Raw genomic sequence first — 27,080 nt, forward strand, 5'->3', positions numbered from 1 at the left:
TGTTTGTCAGGACATTTCTAAAATTACTGAAGTATGTTTATTTACAAATGAAACGATGATGGACAAACCACTTGTCAGGAACTGTCATTGTCGCTTAGGATTTCGGCACAGTCCGTAATATCCTCATTATTAATGACAGTCTTAGTGCCAGCTGTGGTCAGTCTCTCGTGGAGCCTCGCTATGATGTCCTGAGACTCCGTGTCAGTACGCAGAGCGGAAGTCAACATCTTTTGCAAGTTCTGCTCTTCCGACTGTCCGAAGATGTAGCCATTTGCTTTGTCGCAGGTCTTGAGGACGTTCCACATGCACTCCTTATCCTGATAAAGGACGCAGCTAGTAAGTGCCCGATTAACACAAAAACCTTAGCGTTCCACTACCTGGATGTCGAGTGGTACAAAGGACACCAAGCCATAATACTCTACGACACCAGCTATGGCCTCATTGAGCATTTTGTATTTTTTCATGACCGGATCATCCTATAGCGAAGAAAAGAACAAGTACACAAGTTAAGCTAAAATAGCTGAGAGAAAACATGATCAACGTAACGGCAAACCAATGACATCAATCGGCTGCGTAGCCAGGAAAATATTTCGGAAGGGGTTCTATGAGAACTTTACATGGGGGAGGGGAATTTCACTCTTGTTTCCCTTTCCCAAAAGCACTAACGAAGGTAGGGTTTCGGGGAGGCTTGTGTGAACCCCTATATGGCCCCTCTATGGCTACGCCAGTGACATCAAGGTCCAGACACCATCGTGGGAGCAGTTGAGACTGGCTTATGTTACCAGATCAGTACCAGCCAGTCGTATAGCCCTGTGACACGTGAAACTGAATGTCATTTCCAGAGAATGACATTACACTGAATGCCATTCATCCACTGCCTCATAGAATCACGTAATGACATTGTAAGCAAGTGATCTGATTAACGAATGAGTTTGGGGAACTCGTACGCTTTTTTCCTGGAAGCGAAGCGCGTTCTCACGGTGGCAGAGGTGCAGTAAAAAAACAGCAATGTCAAATAGTACAAGAAAAATGCAAATTAATAGTTAGCAACCGATATGTTAAATGAGTGAATTTTTTTATATTAAAAAGGACAACTTCACAAAATGTACAAAGAATTACCCTCTGTCCAAGTGAGCTTCAGCGCCAGTGTTTCATACCATATATTTGCTGAGCGTGCTTTCAACATCTACATGTATCATCACAAGCAGTTTTATGGCTGCGAATTTCACATCCATTCTGTTTTAAAGAAGACGACAAAATATTAAGAGGGATTGATGCATATACTCCAATATAATGCAGTCATAATACTTCAGTAGGGACAGGGAGCAGACTAACTGTTATTTATTTATATTTTATTTTTATTCTGTGTTAGCGCCACGAAGCAACAGTGACTATGAGTAGAGCCTGAAGTTTTTGAGGAGTATTTTTTTCTAAATTCGGAGGGTAAAAATCGGGTAAATAAACATGTGCTCTAAATTCATGTGAATTTGGGTGGAAAAACTTCCAGTATGCTAAATTCAGGGAGAAATCGGGCTCAGTTACTCAAACTAACTGTACTGGATTGGTACAAACTGTGATGAAACTGCATTTGCTGCCAAACAAGCTAAGTGTGCATTCCTACGGACTTCTCAGTGAGGGTAATTTGCCGGATAAATATCGGGTTTCACCCTAAAGAGGCAACCTTCAATTCGGGGTGCAAATTCGGGGAGGAATCGGGTTAAACCCTAAAACTTCAGGCTCTAGCTATGAGCGGCGTACAGTCGTGAACAGATGGAGAGAAGACAGCAGAAAGGAGTGAGGGACAGAGGGGGCTTAGCATGCATCCTGGGCCGACTTCGGGGGAAGTGTGCCGACATTCGTCTGGAAAGTCTGCCAGAAAACCCAGGGAAAACCTCAGACGGCCCAGCCGGTGCCGGGATTCGAACCTGCGTCACGACGGAGGTGACGGAAGATGGAATGAAGCAACTGAGGAAAAAGGTGCTGACACCAGGATTCGAGCCTGGTCCTTCGGATTTCCTGCGGAATTCCTTCTTTCCTCGGAAGTCCTGCTACCATAAATGTAGCAGTATCATATCTGACCGGAAATCAGAAGGCCCAGGCTCGAATCGTGGCATCAGCACCTTTTTCCTGAGTTGTTTGATTTCATTGATTCCTGGGCGTTTGGAGGCTTACGTGTTTTGTGTTTGTTCTTATTTGTAGTCAGTTTTGGCTAACTCCCGTTGTTGACGGAGTGTAATGTATAAGTAGGGTCTGACCTCTTCAGGTTGTATTTTCCAGCAAAGGTGGGGGTAAATATCGAGTCATATTTTGCTTCAATAATTCGGGTGTAATCGGGTTGAACTGAACCTGGTTCAATTGATTCTGGTTGAATCGGATTGGATCAGGTGTAAATCTTTTGTCTGCTCGGCATGATACAAATGACAGACCAGTAAACACAGAGTATCAGTATTTAGTCCATGCATCTGTGAGGCAGCAGGGTCTCTGTTTTGACAGTTTGCATGAGCATATTTATGCATTTACAACACAGTTTCCAAAGCTCTGCATTAGTTGTGATGACTTTGGATCCCCCTGGTCCAGCAGTTTTCGGGGAAATACCGGGTTAAACCCTGTCTTTTTCCGATTTGAATCGGGAGGTAAATATAGTGCATAATCGGGTATAACCCCCAAAAGTCGGGCCCTATGTATAAGAATCAATGATCAAGAGACGCAGGACAAAGAAGATGAAATGAACTCATAACTCTGCCTTGTTTGTCTCTTCGGCCCTCGGTTTTTGTTCCTTATATGTCCTAATAATTTATGGATGATCTTTGCCAGTTATTTATCCTGACCCCTCCCTCCCCCCCACTAACATTTTTACCTGTGCACCTCCTTCAGGGGAGCCCTTGCCATCACATGTCTTTAGTCACATGTCGGTAATGATATGTTAACCTGTTACAACATCAATCTAATAATGACTTTTTTTTATGCAACCCACACCATGTGCTTGGGATTCTACATAAATCACTCAGGGATTGTTTTAGGAGCGTGTTGCAACTCTGTAGGGGTGTGTGACCGCATATAAGGTGGCTACTGTCCATGCATGCTCATACAAAATGTATCAGAAAATTTTAGCAGGGTGGGGGATGCTGGGAAAATCCCCCCAAATTGCCATAATTTGGTTGTGACTTTTCTTTTTTCGCTGTGGAGCTCTACACTCACATTCAATTTCTTGTGTAGGAGGTGTGTAATGACACACCTCTTCAAAATTGCCCTGGCCCACAGTGCAGCTACTGCATGCAAAAGTATGTTTGAAATGGAAAGTGACTTACTTACAGAAAGTGTGTCGGCTAAATGAGACAGATTTAAGACATCTGTGTAGAAGTCCAGTCCAAACTGGAGTTTGCCATACTTTTCTATGAGGTCTACTTTGGACAGGATGTTAACGTGCGGCAACTCAACTGAAAGAGCAACGATAACAGCTGGTGTGCACGTATAGCATATAGCGCGGAACGTAACGAGAAAGACTTCAATCACCCATACTTTGAAGCATCGTGGACAGTGACGTCAACAAAACGGCAATAAATTTTGAGGGGTCGCTGCAGTAGTGAGAGTCGACTAGGTGAACGGCAGTTATTCTGAAATCGTTTTTTTGCAGGCTTGCCATGATATTCTTGACACTATTGTGGTGTGTGTAGAGCTCAACCTGGAAGTATGAAACCAGAGATAAGTTTTCTTTCGAAAACCCAATCAATTGGTGGGCTTTCACCTGTCCCGGGCAGTCGATGAGAAAATAACGATCTCCATACGTGTTCATTTGCTCCAGTAGCCAGTCTAAATTCATTTCCAAATGTTCCATGCAATATACAAAGCTCCCATTTGGACCCAATTTCAGCCTTTCCATGACGTCATCCAGTCGAATTAAGCAGGAAATGTCAACTGATGCTTCGTAAGGTAGCACGTCGTTTGCGGGATCTATGTTGATTACGGCTACTTTCCGCCCCAGCGACGTCATGAACTCTTGCATTGCTTTGCAGTAGCTCGTTTTCCCCGAGCCCGGAGGCCCTATTACCACTTGTCCAAATTTCATTGCTTCTCATTAAAACCAGATTAAAACCCTTCTGATAACTACTGCTAAAAAGCATAGAGATTTACAAAAACTTCTCCAACGAGTGGCGCCATTTTAGTTTTGAGCTACAGTAGCGCCACCAATAGCAATTAACATTCTCTTACACTACGCTTTCATAGCGTTGTAAAGCAGCAGAATCAGACTTTATGGGATTTCGGAAAGTAATAAGATAGGTCTTGATTTACTGACGTCTTAATAGTCGATTTTTTGTTGACACCGTACACCCGCGCAGTCGCGAGATGTCGCTACCACACTTTCTCTTCTCCCCGTTTGTGTATGTAGCATAGCAACAAGTGCACAAGTGACAAATCTCCGGGGATGACTGTGTCTATGTTCGCCAAAACCGCCAGGTAAATTGCCTCGTTTGTGTACAAAACACTGGAGATTGTGTTTGCGCGTTCGATGCACGTGGCTTCGTAGCATTTTTTCGTTTCCGTAGCGAAACCTTTTTCTTGTTGCGAGGGGATGCAATAACCTTGACTGTCAAGGACCGCTCGTCCTCCCACTTGGCAACGTTTTGTGTATTTGTGTTTGCGTGCATATCTTACCACATGTGTCGCGTGCATTTATTTACACGCTAAAAGTTTCAAGAACAAGCATGAGCCAAGCTCTGGGCCGCGTGAGCTACGCGAAGCGTCGTGACACTTATCGATTGCTCCGGTTTCACCGGCGTGCCCCAGAAACCTTGACACGGTTTCTCGTGTCAATATTTAAGCCTCAGTGTGCCAGGCGAGGGAATTTCCCCAAATTTACCCTCTCGTTCAGGGACGAACTGTACCTCTCTGTGAGGGACTGGAGGGGCATGTAGTAAAGCTTGTCCCACAACTGTTTGCGATGCGGAGACCCGTGACGTCGCACATGTGAAGGGATTTGAACTTTGTCACGTGCGTCCATGGCTGACGCTTAGTTCCATTGGACGAAGTAATGCGTTGTGCATGAAAAGTACAACACAAAGTTTGAGTTCATCATCAATTTTATCACACATTTTCGTGGTGGGCCAGCATGCATTTCCAAACTTGTGGCTGCAGTTATCTATGCATTTTTTTTTTTTTTATATATAAGTTGAGAAGATTGGAGTTCGTCATCACTTTCAATACCAAGTTAAATTTGGGACATTATAGTGACACCTGACTTTAGAGTTAACACCAATCTGAATGTTATAATTAAGCCAAGCATCGCATGGAGTAGCAATAGTTGCATTACATACTGCCAATATTTAAAGAAATATTGTGCATTTAAGCTGGAGCATCGCCAAGAACTCTTGAACATGTTCTGCTGATCAGAAGTTGCTATGACATGCAAACATGTGTTAATGTTCTGCAAACAAGGATGGCCAATCGACCTGGACAGTGCTGCTAAAAAAAAAGGACATCAATGATAAAAAGTTACTTACATGGGAAAGTACATGAAGCCCACCACAAATTTGCAACTGTCATGTTTTGTTGTTTTTGGATTGGGCATTCAGTTGGATTCAATTCAGTAAGAAGTACAAAGTGGTCAAATTTTCAAAGCCACAAAATTATGGGGTATTGGGGGGGGGGCATATTTATCCAGCTCCTGGCCATGCCTCAGATGACGAACCCTCATGCTTCATTTCATTGCCTCTTCATGTGATCTGGAAAATATGCATGCCCCATCACAACTCTCAGTATGCCAATATAGTGTACTGTTAGGACTATCGATCGTTCTAATGGTATGTTACTTAAAATTTCAGCTTGCGGCGGGCTGTACAGCTAATAAATAGACTAGACGATTCAAAATTTGGAGCCCTCTTGTCGCGCATCCTGCAAAAGTTGCACTTAAAGGTGAGTCAGCTATTTCAGCCCCCTTCAGTGGGTGCTTTGTAAAATTACTTTGCTTCAATACTACAAATGTGCAGTGTGACTTCTTACGACTGTGTGTTGTGAAATTAAGATGTCTTTGTATTTATGTTCATGCTCAGACGCATTTTAGTTGTGTTGTGTCTGTACTGTATGTCTCTTGCCCGTGCCTTCTATGGCGCCGTGGCACTAGAAGTATGAGTAACTAAATTTTAAAATGAAAGCAAATTTAATTAAATGAATCTTAAATGGCAGGACGTTTTCAAGCGCCACTGATGTGGTATAGCAATCAGATCGTGTTTAACTATTGCGTGCTTTGTACAACCGAATATAAGAATTATTCATGATGCTGTGATTGTGGTAAACTAAAGGACCAGTGTGATTTTTTTTTTCTCTATCTTCGTTGTTGTATTTGCAAACTTTGACAAGACAATGCATGAGGCTCCCTGATGCTAAAGGTAATGAACGAAGGTATATGTAATTAAGAGAAAGATTAAATGAAATTAAAGGTTACCAAAGGTAACTGCAGGTTAGCGGAGGTAATTAAATGTAATTAAAGGGAATTGAATGAAATTCAAGATTACCTCAGTTAACCTGCAGTTACCTTTGGTAATTAAAGGGTAATTGAGGTTAATTAAAAGTTAATTAAATGAATTTACATATAGTAATTGGAAGTGTTGAAACGGGAGTTAGGTATAGACAGGAGGTAGACAACCAGAAGTGGATACCTGAAAGTCAAGTATAGACTGGAAGAGACGCTTACTGCTAACACATTTCTCTCGCATTTACTGCTAAATCGCCACTGAATTTTTTTCTTTCCTTTTTTTTTTTTTTCTTAGACAAGTTAGTGTGCGTACAATGTATTCTAATTGAATTCTATCTTAGCCTACAAATACTGTTGGGCAAACTCAAACAGCCCAAGTCATTCCTGGTCATTGGAAGCCAAAAATACTTGTGTCGCCCCCAGATCCTGTTGTTCTTAGCTTTTTTATATTTGCTAACAACGGTAGGTTAGTGATGTTTCAGTAGCGTACCCTCGTGCGTAAGTGTGTTCTATGTTTCCTACAAGCCGCATTATTCTACAGCCTTCATGTGGGTCCATTATTATTGCTGCAACGAAATCTATTTTGTCTTCAATTAGCTTTCCTGGCTGTTTTTCTTTTTTCAGGATGAACGGAGTTTCAGTGAAGAGGAAGAGCAAAAGCTTCAGAAAGCATTTTCCTTGAGCAACGATGAGCTCACCCTAGTTTTGGATACATTGTCATTTATTCTGGAACAGGTGCGTGTGTCCAGTGTTTTCACTGCCCGCTGATACTACAAAAAATTATCCTTCTGTTCCCTGTGGCTTTAGGCTGCTTTTCACACTGCAAAGCCGTCAGTGCTTCATGCTCAACTTGAAGATTTGGAGCTCAGCGAAGCGAAGGTTGGTCTTTGTGTTCAATTATACAGGCACTGTAATGTGGCGGATGCCCGACCTTCTATCTCTCGTGAATGTGTGATTGGGGAAAATGTAGCAGAATAAGTTACTATTACATGTTTATAATCATCGTCAGCCCTGTATAATTTAAATGCTGCTTGCACTGCATGGTTTGCCTTGAGTAATTGTACATACAAGTAGCAGTATTTTTGAGACAGCTACTGGTTATAAATAGACCCTGAAGTTTTCGGGTTTTATTTTTTTCCAAATTCGGGGGGGGAAAATTCAGGTCAATCACTTGATGCCGAAAATTCATGCAAATTTGGGCGGAAAAATTACCATCAGACTGAATTTGGGGATAAATCGGGCTCTATTGTCGAACAAACGTTCGTGGTACAGCCTATCCAGAGTATCAGACGTTGAGATCAACCGTGTATTTTGTGAAAAATTAGTATGTCATTGCCGTGAGGTGCCTAGCTTAGGTGCAGTTTTGCGGGTAGAAATCGGGTTTAACCCTAAAACTTCAGGGTCTAGTTATAAATAGGGTTTCTTGCTTTCGGCGATTACATTTTCCGAGGTATTATGAGGCAGGGCGAAGATAGGTGACAAAGAGAAAGCATCTTGTTATCTTGTGACATTATAAGCCAATTCAAATTTACATCACTGTAATTTGGCTTTGCGCCCATTTTTTTGCAGCGTTTCGGGAGGTTTTAGGTATTATCATCGCTAAAAACTAGAAACCCTACTGATAAGCCAGCAGACACTCGTCCTGTCTGCTCCTTCGGTCTCTCTGTCTTTTGCTTCATGTTTACCTCATCATGCATTCACACCAACTAGCCCAATTGCTCGTCGTGTTGCCAACTGAGAAGTTAAAAATAAAGTGTGATATTGGGCCCATTGGTGACAGTTCATAGCCCAAAATGCACAGAAGAACGATGATGAACACAAAGGTTTCACACTGCACACACCGGCCCACTTTATTGCACATTCTTTACACCTAAATATGTTATCGGAAAAAATGTTGTTCCTTACCGAGCGACAAGGGACATGCCAATGCACTTACCTTTGCTCTTCAATTAGAAAGGCCTCTAGAATCTCCCTTTTGGAGTACGTCCCATATTTGCCCTTTGTAGCTGTCTCATTAAAAATGGGACAATTTGGGCACCTACCAGTTTGCCCAAAGTAACGTGTGTGGTGTGAAATCTTTGAGTTCCTTGTTGTACTTCTTGGCGCGTTTAGAGATGTACTGCTTACAAGATTTAGCATTAGGTTTAATGGCTCCAGAAACAGTATGTGCATGTCTGAGAGATGTGTGGTTTCATTTTCTTTTTTTTTTATGTTTTATTGCGCTAGCCTTTGTTGTTGCAGTATTATTTGATGTTTGTAACCCGAACCTTCCCGAGGCGTGCTCTGCTTGCTGGAGCAGGTTCACGTTTATCCTGCCTGGGGCAGAATAAATGTGAAGCCCAACACCAGAAGGTCTGCGCACAAAAATGAAAAACAGAGAAACAGTTCATTTGCACTTCTGAGGTCAAAAACTTCCTCGACTCTCACTTCATTGTCCAACCCAAACTGGGGACCTACCATCCGGCGACTCCTCTGGTGAAGGCACCTGGGACGGCTGCCCCATTTGCTCCCCCCTTTTGTCGGAACAGATCTGTTTATAACCCTGCCAGAGGGGAAAACATTGTATCGAATAACATATGTCTTTAGTCTAGCAGTCACAACTATGCATAAAATTTAACGACTGGCAAATCTTCGATTAGGTGAACTGCATCGTACAGGCCTGGTCTTCAACAGCCAAACAAGTAATTGAGCGACTCAAACGACGCACCATTGCTGAGCACCAGGTAATGGAAAAATCTGGCTTCTCTGTCCAACATTGTTTTGTTCTTCCCGAGCTGTTTACAACCAGGTTGAATGTTGAAGTCAGGGTGCATTATAGAATTATGCCAAAGACAAGACGTGTCAAGATTCTGTTGGAATATTCAAAGTCAAGACTAACTCGTCTCGAACCTGAAAAATCTAATGAAATGGCAATTTGCTTGGCTAACGTCTGCATGCGTGTCATCTCAGTCGGGTCTCACTTCGCGACTTGTACATAATTTATTTCGGTGCAAAGTTTTTGTATAAATTATGTGTGTACAGGGTGCTTCAGTAACCAAGTCAGAAATTTTCCATAAAAAAAAAACATGCTACACATAAAATATAGTAATAGCTGGTTTGGTTTAAAAAATGGTAACAGCTGAAAAAAGATACAGATGAAAGAATGGCACGGATCAAAGCGTGGCAAAAGTGATGAAAGATGGAAGTCACTGAAAAGGTTAGCCGGCTGTAGCATCCACATCACCTGGATTACTGGTCCAGGGCTCTACCAATTGAGCTAAGCTAACACACCTTCTCAGCGACTTCCAAGGGTGCGTCATTTAAAGGGGCAAACCAACCACTCTCTCACTCATGCCCCTTTCACTCTTACATTTTTCTCACACATTCATACGACGGGATCGACGCATGCGGCATCAGTTGAACATGAGACAATTGATATTCTGAGGCTGGAACACATAAGAAGGACAAATACATACAAAGCCTCAAGTGCCGCCTAAGAAATTAATGATGAAAGATGGAAGTCACTGAAAACGTTAGCCAGCTGTAGGACATTCAGCCTCAGAACATCAATACTCTCATGGCAAAAGTGTTACTTGCGGGCCAAGCATTTTTTAAACAAAGTAATTTGTTTCTTGCTTCAAGCTAAGTGACGTGAATGTTGAGCTGCGTGTACAAGGTGCACAAAGGACGGCTTCGCACATGAAGTCCCCAAAGGCTCTCATGGACCTTGTTGTTTCAAGTGGAGCAGCCCATGATCACTTGCTGCTTCAGTTTTCCCATCAACAACTTTATAACCTCTACACCAAGGTAAGTTGCAAAGGTGTACCCATAGCTGCCGCATCTTATCAGTCCTTGCAAGGTTTTGCATACCAGTAGCTTTGTAGGCTACACTCATTTTTTAAAATGTAATAATTGGCAATGGTATAATTTCCTAGTGAAACACCGTATTTGGTTCATAGTCGAAGTAATGGAATTAACAGGCAACTGAAAGATGTTTCTTTGTTGCGAACACATCATACTGGGTAGTATTTCAGAGAAACTTACAAAAAAATTGCCTAAAGTTGAACTACAGAGATTGTGAAAAGAGTTCTGGTTAATTGAAGTATTGCTTAACTATTGGAACACAGTCGTTTCATTGTAACTTTATTCATCTTGTGTTCATCTGAAATGTAACTACTGTACTAACATCTTTTTTCTCACCCCAAAATTCTACACATGCTATTGCCCAATCTTATCCTGTTCTACAAGTCATGAGGTAGGACATAAAAATTTTCAGAAACCATAAGACCCATAAATGCAAGAGTCTATTATCATCCTACAACGGAGGAATTAACACGCACCTCACCTCACAAAAGTGACAAGATTGTCAGTGAAATTTTTGTTGAAGAGAAACGTGCAGGTAACTGTTTTTCCATGCGCTGTTGTCATGCAACAGCAATGCATGCACGGGTAGTCCCACATGCACGCTACCTCTTTTAACACTAACGCTGTCCTTCACTCTTTCTTCCCCTGACATACATTGGCAGTTGGAACAGATCCAGGCTCATCTTGACACTTTGATGTAGTCAGAAGAAACGGTAGCCTCTCCAACTTGTAGCCCAACATCTGGACTGCAGATGGAAGAAACAAAGACTCTCTCCTCTCTGAAAAGGATGAAGCAGTGCTGCTTTTTGCATACCTCCAACATTCGAGATTTTTTTTTTTTTCTTTTCCTTCTTCTTTCTTCCTTTCTGTTTTAATGTACATTTTGCAGGAAAACAAACAAACAAAAACAACAATATATATTGCTTTAGGATGGGTATCGTGGGCTCCAAGGCCATGTAGTGTGATGAGCTCCACAAGATTGGTTAACTTTATTATCAATCATAGTCTCAATTTTGCATGGACACCAGCTGAGCTGAGTCAGCGACTGTGGATTTAGTATATTTCTGAAACAGACAGACCTGCTTGCTTGACTTGTAGATATTATTGGTTTCACGTGAAATTACTCTGGGAATAATGAAATATTTACTGACTGTCCCACAGATCTCACCTGACCTAATGCAGCAACTTCTTTTTTTTTTTTTTTTTCTACTTGGAGGCTATGAGCTGAAAGCAGCACACTTAATCTGTTTACTGACTTTGTTTGGGTGCAGAAATTTAATATTGGAGCTCTCACATTAGTGCACTTGCAAAAGCAAGTGCTGATCATGTTACACAATTGGAACGCTATAATTTCCACAATTCGTCGGACTTTTCTTCTTTTGCTTACTTGTACATCTCATCCAGATTCCCTTCCTCGTGGGAGGATGACTGAGCCAGGCTGTGTTATTCTGGGAGTCTTAAATATTACTCCAATAATGAGAATTCCCTCCAAACTTCACGATACATATTTTGGGGGTATGCTTGACACCCTCGATAAAACGCACAATGAGTTTTTAAATTGTTTGTGGTGTGCTGTATCTCTTATATACCTAGTTCCATTCATAAGGGGCATTAGTGTGGTAAATGTGACTGAAGGATGGAACATGTTGTTTTGACCTGTATTTGCTTCTTTATGTCTTGCATTTGTGCTTTGCTGACAGTGTATCATGACATCAGAAGAATAATTGTGTGGGATATTTGATTTGGGGGGGGGGGCAAATATTGGGCATAATTGGGTATAACCCTAAAAAGTTGGGCCCTAATTATAAAGTGCGCTTCACGCAAAACTAGAATGACAATTACAGCACATTGTTTGTGACAACCTTTCCTGAGAAATACTGTATATTTAGAGCCTGAAGTTTTTGGGAAATATTTTTTTCTAAATTCGGGGGGTAAAAATCGGGTAAATAAACGTGTGCACTAAATTCATGCGAATTCGGAGTGAAAAAACTTCCATTGCGCTAAAATCGGGGAGAAATCGGGCTCAGTTATTCAAACTAACTGTAGCGATTTGGTACAAACGGTGATGTAACTACATTTTTCTGCCAAACAAGTAAGTTGGTGCATTCCTACAGACATCCCAGAGAGGGCAATTTGCCTGGTAAAAATCGTGTTTGACCCTAAAGAGGCAACCTTTAATTCGGGGTGCAAATTCGGCGAAGAATCGGGTAAAACCCTAAAACTTCAGGCTCTATGTATATTTACTTGCACGATTAACACACTTTAACAAAAAAATATAGTGCCATAGAAAGGGATGTTAGGTACATAAGGAAGAAGTAACATGTACATGGTACATTAACAGGTATTCTGTGGATTGATGGCACATTTTATTACAAAATGTTAGCATGGTGGTGTTGCCTGCAAGACAAAAGAAGCAAAAAGGCATAAAACATTTTAAGCGTGCTGTACCTTGTGGTGAATGTCTGTATACTTGTTACCCAGTTATTAGCTAGGAATACAACATTTGCGAATGACCATTTTCACGCTGTGGTCTGTCAAGTATTGAAAGACAAAGTGCTGTGAACCCAATGACACGACATGACATGGCTCAAGCAAGTGACTGTTTGATTTTTGTGTTTTTTTTTTCCTGAACTTTTGCGGTTTGGGAGATGATACTGTTCTTTTTCTTCCATGTTATGTGTGTATTTATGCATTGCGCATACCCAGGGATATTCCAGGTTGTTTATATCTTGCATCGCATTTTTGTTGCATACCTTTTTTCCGTGGAATGATCACTCGGCGTGAGATGAAATGAGAGTGAAGGTGAATGTGAAATGCTGAACCCAACAATAATGCATGGTTAGTGCAAGAGAACATGTGGACAGGAAAGAGAAATTGTTGGGGACATGATTGGGTGTGTCTGCTCGAACCTTTAGAGCCTTTATGATGAGTCAAACTTCTTTGGGATCTCAACAAGGGAGGTTTTGTGGGTGATCGACCTTCTTTTGTAACTCATGTACGTCGCAACTGGCATGTCCGTGGAAAGCAACCCCATCTGTATTTACCTGTACGAGTAATGCACATTTTTAACTCGGAAACGTAGCAGCGTAGAGTGGGCGGGTTAATCATGAGAGGGCTAACCAGGTCTCGTATGGTTGCCCAGTACGGTTCTGAGCTTAAAGTAATGGTCAAAGACACTGTCCATTGAGAGAGGGGGGACGGCTGCTTGGATTTTTTGCTTAGCTGTCCTCAGTCTACAGCAGTGCTTCCCAAACTCTGCTCCCCATACGAAATATAAGATCATCCCCCCCCCCCCCCCCCCCTTCACAGCTTTTTGCAATGCCACAAGCTTTGCGATTTCAGTGCATGAACGGTAGTGCAGAGAACTGACGCTGAATGACATTTATTTTGAGAGTTAATGTAGTCATAGTAAATCAGCCGGGCAAGAAGCCATCACAAAAAGAAACAAAAGAAAACGCGTGCCAGCAGAAATGCCTGTTCCCATTCACTAAAGTGAGCTTGTTTGTTAGACATCGGGGTCAGCTACCGCAAGCTTTTTTGTGACTCAGAATAGTGGGCACAGCATGTTCTAAGAACATCGTTTGCTGTCTTTTTTTTTTTTTAAGTTTCCCGAGTTGTTTCGCGATCCCCTGCTGAATCTGTCGCGACTCACAGTTTGGGAAACACTGGTCTACGGACATGTAATGGACCTTTGTAGTCATAGTCTTCACTTTCTGTTTCTGACACTTCCAATGATCTTCCATCCCTTTTCGTTCCATATTTTATCCTATATATGGTACGTCTAATAATTGTAGCTGGGCTTCACTTGGATTGACCTGTAGTCCATTACGAAAATGCTGCGAAAACCACATCGGGATCAGGATTGATAAAGATGCATGGGATGGTTGATATGGATTGAACTGTCCCATTAGGCTCCCCTGCAGTAGACCAAGTATAATTCCTAGCCCGATATTTTGTCCCGTCTATGTGGAGGCGGTGCGTCAGAAATTCTTTGCTAAAAATGCTTTCCGTCATTATTCTCTGGCACGGTAACAGGTTGATTGGGCAAGACAGTACAAATGCTGGAAGCGTGGGTGGTGGAAATTGTAGCTTTCAGTTTTGGGGGCTCTCTGTTGTGTAACGATACCTGTGTCAATGGCAATATCTGAGTGTGATGAAAAGATGTGGGACCATAGCTGTGAATGCAGGTTGAGCAAATAATTTTGTTCTTTTTCTTTCCCCCTTTTGTGTACATATTGTGTTAACATTTTCAGTGTTGCACGCTGTGTTGCGCTATAGGAAATGCAGCCATTACTGGAAATTTCCCACGTATTCATACTCTTTCCAGTGGATCCATCTTTGAGGAACCCATTATACCAAATAATGTCTTGGGTGGTCTTTTCCTGATTTCTGCTCCAACAAAATGTTACGGGTAATGCCTCAAGCCATCGTATGTACGGTTTAGCGTTTCTTGTTGAATTCTGTATAAGCCAAATCCATCGCACCTGTATGGAACATTTTCTCCTCCTTGTTACATGATCTGTTAGGACTTGGGTTGTAGCACATCCGTTTCCTCTTAAGCACCTACGTAAGAAAATTATCTTACACAAAATGTAGTGGGTAGCCACCAGACTAATTTTGTTTGGTACATTAGGAACTGAGGGTGTTGTACGAACCATGTTGACGAACAAAGAACAGCAAGCATCACTTGTATCAGAACAGAAGTGTATTGTGTATTCCAACAGCTGAGCACCCTGCAATGGCTCCAGAAGGCAGACGTTAAAGGGACACTGAAGTGCAAGAAGGTTGTCCTCGCTGAATGAAAGATGACATTGTCTTGACAGTGTTACAAAAGGAATGGGATTCATCTGCTGCATCGTTTTTTATGTAGGCGCGAAGGTATCTGCAGTTTGCGCTGTTCAGCTTCTCTATTTCTCAAGAGGCTCGACCTCTCATTGGTTCCCGCGAAAAACTCCTTGCAATGGTTAGGCGCCCTATCCACACCGCCCTGTTGTGAGAAAGAGAGAAAGCCTAAATCGTGATTTCCTTCGCGTCAAATAACGAATGATGCAGCGGACATTTCATTTCACGAGGAGAAATACTTTCACTTTACTGCCCCTTTAATGTCCCAATGCTATACTTTGAATTTTTTTCTCACCCCACCTGTTGTACAGTAGGATACCATGCCATGGACGATGGTACCATACCATATTTCCTTGCATAATTACCACACTTTTTTTTTTCTTTTTTCAAAAAACGTGGCGCCGTAGAAGGGATGCGTCATTGAGCGAGTAAATACTGTATTATGAATTCAGTGAAGGGTTGCTCAAGCAATTCCTAGAAATTTGTACCAGAGTAAAGCGTATCAGACTGGAAAAGGTTTATCCTGAAATACGGCACATGACCATAGCATGACAGTGCCTCACAACCTGATTGCACGGTGGAAAAACGCACAACCTTCCTGTAACCACTTTGGGTGCGATCATGAATTTGTGGGATATGTGTATGTTCATCTGTATTCATGTATTTGATGTATTGGTAAACCATGTTTCAATGGGCTCGGTACCTCGGATGGGAAACAGGTGTTGTACTTGGCAAGATGAAGCATGAAGGATTGCCAGCCTGTGTTGCTTATGCAAGAACAGTGAGAGTTTTGTGACATTTCTGGGGCATTGGAAAGGAGGCTGACCATTGTAGAAGCCTGTGTAAATGTAAAGGGAAAGAAAGTGTAGAAGTATATTTTTTAATGCTGCAAGGAGATGTGCTTGTGCCACCTAGTGGTTAAAATTGTTGTGCGAGGGTTATAGACGGCAGTCCAGTTCCACCAATGCCCCGTTACCAGACAACAACAGTTGTGGCAAACTCCACTGGCTGACTGGAGCAGATTTAGGTTGGGTTAGGCTCGCATGTATTGCAGGTTGCAAGTTCGCTTTGTGGTGCTCTTGCCCTGCCAAGAAGGCTTGGATACTGTTGTCACGTCCGAGCAACAGCGAGCATTGGGTCAACTTGCACAGGGTTTGCCGTTGGTAATCCACCAGAGAAAAACAATCTTGCTTCAGCCAAGGATTCAGTCCTTCAGTTCCGGATTTGGTTGGCCTGTATCGGATTTGGGGTACCTGCTCCTGATCAACCAGTGGGAGCCGCCATTAGAAGTGATTTAACGTTTTGTCAGCAGTCGCGTGTACGGTGGCGCAGCAAGGGCAAAGCAGATTGTGTTCCACCTGAGGACTTTGCCAACCATGACACATACAGAGATGAGACTCTGAGGGAGTTCCGAGTGACCGTGATCACTGCTGATCAATGTGTGCTCCGTCCATGACATGTCTCTGCCCCAGTCGTCCTGGTTTCCAGTGTCTCGATCCAGCCGTTATTTGCACGTTAGTGAACTGTCTTTGAATTGGAAGCACTGACCATCTCACGGTGCAGAATCTGCCACTGTTGCTGCCTCTAAAGTAACGTGATGCAAAACTTGCTCGCAATTTTCGCGACTGAACGCAATACAAGAGGTGCCACCAGGGCACAGTACAGCCCTCCTTATCTCGCTTGACCAATCACAGCACTCCCCCGGGGTCTCCTCCCTGTTCCATTGAGGTTGTTTATTATTATGGCAACTGTTATGCTCCAGTTGAGTGTTCCAGAAGTTTCCACAACCAAAGAGGAAAGACACTTCTTGCTTGTCCCCCCACAAGTACCTTGACACACAGATGCGAAGCATATTTTCTGGTCGCGTTTCTAGAATGTTGCTTCCGGAAAGATTACTGTTTTTTTAAAAAAAACAGGACGTACAAAGTGTAATGAAAGACATTGCCAGTTTTGCTGCAAGAATGAACATATTTTTGTGATGTTGACAAACCTTGTGGTAACTATTCACTCCTCTGCACTTGAAGGTTTGTGTCAATTGAATGTCTTTGGATTGAGTAACTTACCTCTTGTTGAGTGTTGTTATTATTACTCACTTTAATCTGAGAGTACAACAAATTCATTGTGCTGCTTTGAGCTATTTGGGCACATGTGAACTGTATTTGCTTTCTGATTTGTGCTGATGATCGGCAGTATTCTACAAAGCTTAATTGTCGGTTCTCTGTGTTTCATTGCGTCCTATTTATTTTTCTTGAATAATGTTCTTTTTTGTGATCATTACTTTCAGCAAAATAAATCACATTTCATTGTTCACTGTAGGAGCCACTTGATATGAAAGCTCCCCCCCCAATTGATCCTAAGTGCGACAACACCCACATACTGCACACAGCAAAATGTGGATGAAACCAAAATATTGATTTGGACGTTCACAATACGGTTACATGTGGGCTGTCATGACCAATGAGGCGGTGTCACGAGATTGGAAGTATTTTGAGAAGCTCATACTTTGAAAACCGTTAAGAGTGCTGCTTAGATAGACGGATGCCATGAACTGCAAGAACTTTCGCGATCGTCACACTGGTCCCCCCCCCTCCCCATATATTATATTTAGGGCCTGGAAATTTAGGCACTAAAAACGATGGAAATAGGCAGGCAATTAGGCCCTTAAAAACAGCGAAATAGGCAATAAAATACAAAAGTAGGCACCTTACTCTCTTACACTGACTTTGTCGGTGCTTCAGAATGTTTCGTATCCAGGAAAAAAGGCTATGGTATACCGTACATGCTTTGACTACTTGTACACGAACGCTGAGGTGGCCTAGAACCACGCAGTACTGAATACCTTTAGTTCTCCGCCCTCAATGATCTTGAAAGGCCAAGGAAGGCTAAATATTTTGCTCAAATATACATGATCTCTTTCTAACAAACCAAGGTACTGAAGTAAAAGAGAGAGAGACAGGAAAAAAAAAAAGAAAGGTGCACTCGCACTTGCAGCCCTAAAAAAAGCTGTTATGGCATCTAAAAATATTCAAAAAGGCTATAATTCAATAGAGTCGATAAAAAAGGCAAGCAACCCTGAAAATGTCGCGTTTAGGCGTTTATAGGTATTTTATGCAAATGTCTAAAATTCTGGACCCTAATTATATTCTCCTCTGATTTGCACGATTTGCGTTGGTCGGTCCGAGGCAGGTAGAGGGGGGGTGCTCAGGCCCCCCGTGGCGACGCTACTGTGTGGCACCCCAGTGACGGGTCATACATAATTTTTGTATATCTTTTTATTTCCCTTCTATGCCTGAAAACCACATATGACACAACTGTGGGCATTTCAAGAACATTATTTCCGAGAGAAAAGTGCATAGTTCCATTCTCCCTGCTACACGCATGCATTGTGTAGAAACAGACACCAGATCTTAAAAACTGGTTTTGCTTTAATGCCTTAAGGTAGACTAGCAGAAAAAGACAATTCCTTCCTCTACATCAACCGATATAATCTAGTATTTACAAACAGCCACACATGTAAACTTTAAAAACCTGAACAACTAGCATTGTCATGACAACATTTGCACTAGTACAGCTCCTATTCGCTCCGAGATCGAACGGTGTTGGCGCACCGCGGAGAGCTACCGCAGTGTGGACGCGTCGTCTGCTTTTACGCGTTTATTCCCCACTCAGCGCAGTAGGTGGATCATTGAGGAACCAAGCAGTATCGTACCATCGTGGCAGAAGTAATCTTCCGGTGAAGATACACAAGAGTTATGGAAAAGAACAATCAACTCCGTACATCGGCCCGCATGTTATCCACACTAGGAAGGTGACAGTGTCACCCCCTATAAGTCGATCTCGCAGCGAATAGTCAAATTCATAAGAGTATGGAACGTGATGGCAGGCCCGTGAGAAGCACTATGTATGTGCACATAAGGAGCATGAACACAGTGAGATCAGCAACTCTTCCCGTATTGCCCGCACAGATGCGTTTCTAGACTCTAATACTGATGAGCAGTGAAAGCTCCCGTAATTACTACCTGCTCATTCATCAGCATTTTTATTCCATTTTGCTTTGCTTGGTTGTCCAGCTTGAGTGATTGTAAAGGCAAAGCCTGCATAAACTGATGTGAAAAACACAAAATGGAGGAGGCGTAATCTAGCAGCACTGTACCAAGGTGACTGGAATAGATAGTATCCCACAGCTACAAATAGTGGGTGTACCGTGCAACGTTTGGCAGATGCGCCAAACTGCTATGCCAATTGTTATGCCAAATGGTGCAATTCTGATGGCAATGCTCTTGGGCTTTCGAGCTTGTAGACGAAACCATTCTGTTCTGTAGCATTTTTACTAGAGATGTGCCAACCGAATCCGCGAATCCTAATCCCAGTGCCCAAAACGGCGAATCCAATCTTTCGAATCCACCAACCATGTTTGTTTGTCTCTTTTTCAAATTGGCGCCTCTGGAGTCCACCGAGAGCCTCATCGGCCGACAGGTGTTTTCTTGTTTGTTTGTTCATAGAGCTCGGGACTGAAAGAGTCCAGGCAGGAACTGTTACATTACAAGTTTAAAAGTAATCTGGTTTTGCTTTTGATTGCTGCTTAGTTTTATGGAAATAATTCGGACTCGAGAATTTATGCATTTCTTGTAGTCGATGAACAACATGTTAAATAAATTACGTTAAGAAGAACTACATGAGTATATTTTCTCCTGAAACTGAAGCATTATTTAATTTGTTTTTCGTTAAACAAACGCATCATATTTTCAAAACACTTTTCACTAGAAGTGTGTTTTTTTCCCTGGCTTTTTAAACTCTTTTTAAAGAAAGGATTGGATAGATTTGAGATTCGTAAGATTCGTGGATTCGTAGAACCTTCCTTGGATTCGGATTCGATAAATTTTGGATTGGTCCCATTTCTAATTTTTACGCATCAGCATTTGAGTGACATCTGCTTTTCTGCTACACTTGTGTAACTAGTTTGAATCTTCCAAGTACATTTTTGTTGCAAGTTTTACATGCCCAGTTATGAGTTGTGGTGAACAGTTACACTCTTAAAAATGAACTTCACCACATAGCACGATCCTAGCCAACCAGCATCTCGAACGATATCGTTATCTGCCCCGATTTGTTGAAAAAACAGGAGGCGTACACCTTTTTTTTGTGACACTTATCCTGTTCATAACTGTCACAAAAAAGGCGGACGCCCCCCGTTGGCTATGCGGTGAAGTTCATTTTTAAGAGTGTAGAGTTACCCTTAGGCAAGTGAATCCATCCATCATGGCAATATGGTTTGCTACACACTGCAATGTTACTCAAAGCATTGCAGCAAAACTGTAGATTACAATAACTTCAACAACTGTTAAGCAAACTTGCACCGAACAAAAAGAATTCTACACTATCCTTCCATGCTTGCTTTTTGCCATGAAATATACTAGCTCTGATATCTCCCTGTACACGCCCATACCATAATGAGTATACTGCAAAAAATAACTTTCCTTGGATACAGCTTGAACAGTTGTGCCCATATGCAACCCCCAATCACTGCTTCATACTACTGCGGTGGAACACCGACTTGTAATAATGCCTGCCTGTTGCCATGGAGAGAACTGCTCACTAGAATGTGCACCATTTTGGTAAAGGGTATTGGCTAGCAGAATAACAACAGATGAGCCAAAATGCATACTGTGGTAAAGCTGTGTTTGTACAGTGAACTGCCTATTTCAAAATTACTGAGACAACCACCAAAGCTGCTGTGTCGCCCTTGCGTCCCTCTGGCATGTGCTGCAATGAGGCCCTCCAATGGACAAATACCGATTTGAGTGAGATGAACAATTCTGCACAGTTTGTGCGTGACATCAGCCAGTTTACAATCTGCCATACACAACATCTATGTGTGCACACATTCTCAACTCAGTGAGCAATTGTTGAGCAAAAAATATGCAGGATGGCACATATGAAAAAAAAAAAAAGAAAGGAAACTGTTCTACAACTCTGTAATGCAAAAAGAGAAAGCAAATTATCTTTAAGAATTAGGCAGGAGTAAAGCAGTAGTAGATGAAAATGTACAGAATCCCATTGTGGTATCCAAAAAAGAAAAGAAAGACCACTGTTCAGACATAAATGTAACTATGGCTATAGTGTTCTGTCGTTAAAGTGTCCGAAAGCTCTTTGGAGAAGGCTTTTCCCGGCTTTTTTTTGACAAAAAGTAACTTTGCAGGCCTCTCAACCACATTGCTATGCTGTCACCCATTGCACGATTTGGACTGGAGTTTCATGCCCTCTCAGATGCAACCCTTATACACCCAGTATTCCCAATATGTTCTACTTTTGCCCTTCTCACAACTTTTGATGTGGCAACCTAACATTCCAGCACTTTCTTTTCCTGCTTTCTCAGGGAAGTGCCCTTTCACAATGCACAGTTGAGTGAGTTGATGAGATGGGAGAGTAGCAATGGCGGCCCAGAATTTACCCTGTGTATTCCATTTCTTCTTATCATACCGGATGATGTAGTAGGGCTTGTTCCAATGTGAAAGACTCACTGCCAGGGGTGGATTTAAGGGTCTGTCATGGGGGGGGGGCAGTCTCAAGGAAATTTTGCACCTTGCGGCACAGCATCATCCAGGAGATGGGGTTTTTACATAGGGAACACAGCCGTATGGGGGGGGGGGGTCGCCCCTCCTTAAATCCGCCCTTCCCCCCCCCCCCCAATACTAACTGAAACAGCTCATTAGAGAGGCAAACTGTGTTTTACGCCCCCCTACAGAAAACACTGCAGATCACAAAAATTTATACATTGTAGAAAGATAAGCAAAATACACACAACAGCACAGGTATAGCAATTGGAACCAACCTGAACTGTACATCTTCATACATTAAGCAGGCAGCAAATGTTCACAGTTCATCTGTTGCATTCATGTAGATTGCACCTTGTTACATGCCACATGGATAATGACTTAGGTTATAATTAGAGCCTGAAGTTTTAGGGTTTTACCAGATTCTTCCCCGAATTGAAGGTTGCCTCTTTAGGGTGAAACCTGATTTTTACCCGGCAAATTTCCCTCACTGGGATGTCTGTAGGAATGCACAAACTTACTTGTTTGGCTGCAAATGCAGTTATATCACCGTGTGTACCAATCCACTACAGTTTGTTTGAGTAACTGAGCCTGATTTCTCCCCGAATTTCAAGTTTTTTCACAAAAATTTGCATGAATCTAGTGCACATATTTAGTTACCCCATTTTTACCCCCGAATTTCACAAAAAAAAAATTGTTCCCGAAAACTTCAGGCTCTAGTTATAATGCGTTGCGTAAAACTTTTTTTTTTGTCTACCACAAAACCTTGCGTTGATCTACATTGGCTGCCTGAATACTGTATCAAGTTCACTGCATGGTACTGATGTTTGAGTCTAAAGTAAGTTGGGAAAAACAAGAATGCAAAACCTGAACAAGAGACAGGAGAAGAAGTGGAGGGAGTGCCTGTGTCGTCTGCATGTTTCTTCTTCTGTCTCATGCTCAGGTTTTGCATTCCTGTTTTCCCAATGTTATACTAACAAGCCAAAAAAGGTTTGCTTTGCTCAAAAAAAAAGTTGTGGTGTAGGGCTTTTGTAGATGAAACAGAAAAAAATATGGAACACTACCCAACAGGAGATGTGTAAAGAAAAAGCTGAGTTGAGACAGTTTGTGTTTATGAAAATGGCTGTTTACGATGAAACAACAATCATGAATTGAAGTGTGTTCAAACACCAACCCTCCATTTGAGTATTACACCTGGGTTGTAAATACCCTCAGAACATCATACACACAGTTGAAGGTGTGCGTTGTGACTGACAATGAATCTAGTGTGTGACATGATTAAACTGCATCCTTGCCTATGGTGACTGCCAGTGCATAAAGACGCATGTGCTGCTTCTGCTCATGATTGTGGCATAGTATGTATGACATATTGCTTTCCCCAGGAATGCTCAAATATGTACTGAACAAAGATTGGCTTTCATTTGAAGACAATTTCTACATTTGAATGCTTAGTTGTGGCAAAGTAATTAAATTCGCTCTTCTCTCCCTGCAGCTGTTGCATGTCCAACATCCCTTGTACCTAAAGTGTAGGATATGAGCAAACACATTCTCGGTCTCTTCTCTGGAGTATGCACTAGTTTGTGGCTTTAGAATTACATCAAGAACTAGTTGAGATGCCATGGCTGTGTTAAAAACAACTACTAAAGACAAGCAAAATTGTGCAGCATGCATTTCAGAGATAAGTTTTTTGTTAGGCCCTTTTTATGGTAGCCAATATATCTCTATATGCTGTTTCCCTTGAAAGTGGCAGCATAAGCTTTTGGTTTTACACAAGTGATCTATTCTTACTTGGGCATTCTTGGTACTATATTATTTGTCAAGAGCTTGGTGACACCATTTGTTACTCCTTCCAAAATTGAGCATATGGAGCAGGGGTCTAATGGTAAGCAGGGCTCTAATGTTTTGGTTATTACTGTATCTGCTCACATAATTAACGTACTACCATATGATGATGGCCACCATACCATAATCTACAGCACGTGCTTGTTTCTTTGTTAATTAATGTAATAATTCATGCATAGTTATAATAAATACACATAAATAAGTAATAATAATGCATAATTATAAGAAAAATGCATGAATACATAATGTATAACTGTAACTATAACAAATATGCATAAGCTATTAATACCTAATTACAATAAATATGCATAAATAATTAATGCCAAATTATAATAAATAATTTGTAATAAATCATGCATAATGCCACATAATTTATGTTCCCCTTTTTAACACTATGTTTGTGTTAATTATGCGAGCATATACAGTATATAACCAAGTTAAAATGCATCTGCTATAGCATGACTTTTGCATGAACCATGACAGCTAGTTGTGCCATCAGACATAAGGGAGGCAGCAATATTTACAACATAACGTTTCACCTTGAGCTTAAGGAACACTGTACATTCAGTGCAACACATTTTTCCCAAAACTTCGACTGTAAACAAAATACGCATAATAAAACACAGTCATGGGACCACCACACCTGCAGAGATTCGTGCTCAGAGCCCACGCTCACTTACAAGGACGTAGATGACGTTATGTTTTCTCCACGACCTACTAAATTATAACGACCATGTCATAATCGGGAACCCGTATGAGGAGCCAGTCTGCACGATCCGCTAGGGGCGCTACTCATCGGCCCGCAACATCTACATCATGATTGGACAATGGAAATTTGAATTTTGAACGCGCAGAAGCAGCCATATGACTACCGTAGCAGACGACAGCAACAACTCCTTTGAAAACGCGTAGAATGATGATGATAATCAACTTTAGAAAGAAGCATCTCCCGTGGGACATCCAGCGCTTGTGCAAAAATACTAAGGTAAGCTGAAGTACAAAGTATTGCAGAAATCGAGTAAGCAATAGCCGGGCCGATGAGTAGCGCCACCGCTAGCTTCCAAATGCGACGCTGGGAAGGGGTGCCTATGACATGGTCGTTACAATCTAGTAGGTCGTGGTTTTCTCATATGTGCTTAGACAGGGGCTTGAAACCGGTGCCGAACCGAAAATCTCTTGTAACGGAAGGAACGCTTGAGAAGACGTACGAGTCTTGTTCACAATCCACTGAGCCAGTAGTCTTGGAACACAATCAAGCTCGGTCACACACATTGCGCGCTACCACAGCGGATCTTGTGAAGTTCATTGACTGATTGAAAAATTTAAAAAATATGGAGGTGACTGGTGGAGTTGAAATTCGATCCCATCCCATCCCGCACCCTTCACACTCGGATGTGGCACCCTGCAATTTCCACTCCTCCTCAAATTTAAATAGGGACCCTAAATTAAAGGCATTCATTCCCCACGGATGATGAAGTGAGGGACGCAGTGAGGTTGTGGATCATGCAAGGAAGGAAGGAAGGAAGAAAGAAAGAAAGAAAAAAAACTTGTATCATTTGAATACCTCTCTTAGTTTTCGAATTACCATTACCCATAATCACTAAAAGGGGGAAACTCAGAACAAGAAATGAACCCCTTGCATAATTTGGGATGTGAACCATAACAGTAACCAAACCGGTATTTGTTTCAGTTTCAGTCTCTGCTTAGAAACAGCAAAGCACCGCGGTTACAACAGCGATGTCAGCGCCATCTCAAGTGTTCAAACAAGATCATTCACTAAAGGAATGTGCTCCCGTGACTAGGACATTGCAATCTCTATGTGGCATAGCTGATGTCTGATGTCACAGTCTATTTTGTGACGTGTCTTACATAGCTGGCCATTCAACAGCTGCAAAAATTAGCCTTTCGCCATTCCTTGGTCACTGGGGCTGTATCTTTGTCACTCTGACTGGCAACACATGCATAAGGCCAACTTTTGTGCTCCTTGACATGACTTGGCTTGACTTGACTTGTTTGACTTGAACTTTTGTGCTCCTCAGATGCACATCCACGGTGCATGAATGTAATTTCCTTCCAACTAGGTGATTATCCAGATTGCCACAAAATGTTGCATCATGAAGCCAAAGTGAAAGATAAAAATGAGTGCACTTGAGCATTGTTCTTTCAGTTTACACGCTGCAGGGAGGTCACTTTTGTGATGCAGTCATGTAGTCCGTGAGTGTCTCCAGCCCTTTGAGCACACTTTGCCGTTCACCACGTGAGCATGGCAGCACCGTGAACTTCCTACCATGTAGAATACCCTGCAGGAGTTGCTCCACCTGTTGTGAAATGTACATGCTCATATTTTCTATACAGACCTCTTCTCTCAGTGCTTCATAATAGTATAAGGTCGCACACTAACTTTTCCTGAGAAAGTCTAAAACCGTGCCAATTTGTCTGTGGCAAGAACAAGCCGGACGTAAAATAGCCAAGGCCTTCCAGATGCCCACAGGTCGTACATGAAAGCAGCAGCGCAAATGACGATTAACGCTGCACACATGCTGACTGTGTGCGGTAATAGGATAACCATTATAGTTCTCAACAGACGACTTGCATAAATCCCAGAAGGCAACGCGACAGCGCGCGGAGCACTGTAACTGTGCATTCACACGAGCGACATCCTCACGAAAGATTCTAGTGGACGAAAAAGCGAAAACACTGCTCATAGAGACGAAGTTCCATCCTGTGTTCTGTTAAGCATTCACACGGTGCGGAATATCTGGAGTGGCGTACTGCGCACTTAGCAGACGACACCGTCAGCGTCTTTCCTGTGGTCTGCTATGGAATATCTTGTGGCTGTGTCGCAGGATATTCCCCACGGTTAGCAGTGTACGTGAACACTGGACATTGAGCGCTCACGCTCGGAAAGCTATGACGTTTTTTGTGTCTTCTGCTTCTGCAGGGAATGTCGCTCGTGTGAGTTACACGATACACGCTGAGAGTTCAGTTCTCCAGACCGCCGCAGTGCAAGTGTATCTTCGATGGGTCATGCGTGTTATTTCCTGTGCGGACATGCAGCAGCACAAGATTTCTGTTCAAGCTGATTGCGCTGAAGGGAATCACAGACCTGTTTTACTGACAATGCATTTGAGGTCAACCCGGAATCATCTATGTAAGAAAAAGACACCGAACAGCGTAAGCTCGTGAACGTCGCGACAATTCGGTTCCACATTTGCCTGTACGAAACAATATCGTTATCGCTCTCTAAATTACCCTTACCTCGGTAAATTACCTTCACTTTACCTTAACAGATAATGCTGTCTCGAATAAGCATATCCAACATGGAAAAGGAAGAACACGATGCGGTGTGACTTGATCGCCGACAATCATGCTTAAGACCCTGGGTTTTCCACGATTCCGCGAAATATAGCGTAATCCAGAATTCATCGCGGAATCCTTCGTTTGGCACGGAATTTCACGGAATCCCTTATTTTTAGGGGTGTGCGAATATTCGAGTTTTCGAATTCGAATCAAATATCAATCACTTGAAG

At 42.2% G+C, this 27,080-nt stretch overlaps 3 protein-coding genes across 4 annotated transcripts in view; 1 reads left to right on the forward strand and 2 right to left on the reverse strand.

Moving 5' to 3' along the window:
- Positions 1–4,169, reverse strand: LOC135388720 (GPN-loop GTPase 2-like). The gene is made up of 5 exons (XM_064618464.1): positions 3,746–4,169; positions 3,520–3,682; positions 3,313–3,437; positions 378–476; positions 1–317 (listed from the first exon to the last, which is right to left on the reverse strand). Exons 1-5 carry the CDS (start codon positions 4,064–4,066, stop codon positions 75–77), a joined length of 951 nt encoding a protein of 316 aa, XP_064474534.1. The 5' UTR covers positions 4,067–4,169; the 3' UTR covers positions 1–74.
- LOC135388722 (COMM domain-containing protein 10-like) lies at positions 3,591–25,460 on the forward strand. 2 transcript variants are annotated; one of them, XM_064618467.1, is made up of 7 exons: positions 3,591–4,455; positions 5,820–5,910; positions 7,094–7,204; positions 7,277–7,348; positions 9,109–9,192; positions 10,091–10,255; positions 25,241–25,460. In XM_064618467.1, the coding sequence occupies exons 1-7, from the start codon at positions 4,424–4,426 to the stop codon at positions 25,328–25,330; spliced, it is 645 nt and encodes a 214-aa protein (XP_064474537.1). In that variant the 5' UTR covers positions 3,591–4,423; the 3' UTR covers positions 25,331–25,460. The 2 variants fall into 2 exon arrangements, with proteins under 2 accessions (XP_064474537.1, XP_064474538.1); XM_064618468.1 differs by lacking the exon at positions 25,241–25,460 and adding an exon at positions 10,975–17,464.
- Positions 18,409–27,080, reverse strand: part of LOC135388724 (ADP-ribosylation factor-like protein 15) — a 13,495-nt gene continuing 4,823 nt past the window's right edge. The window contains exon 4 of the mRNA XM_064618469.1: positions 18,409–25,868. Within this exon, the coding sequence (XP_064474539.1) occupies positions 25,737–25,868 (132 nt within the window). The 3' untranslated portion in view covers positions 18,409–25,736. The remainder of the gene's footprint in view (positions 25,869–27,080) is intronic.

The sequence above is a fragment of the Ornithodoros turicata genome, chromosome 3 (assembly GCF_037126465.1).
Source record: "Ornithodoros turicata isolate Travis chromosome 3, ASM3712646v1, whole genome shotgun sequence".
NCBI classification, from domain to species: domain Eukaryota; kingdom Metazoa; phylum Arthropoda; class Arachnida; order Ixodida; family Argasidae; genus Ornithodoros; species Ornithodoros turicata.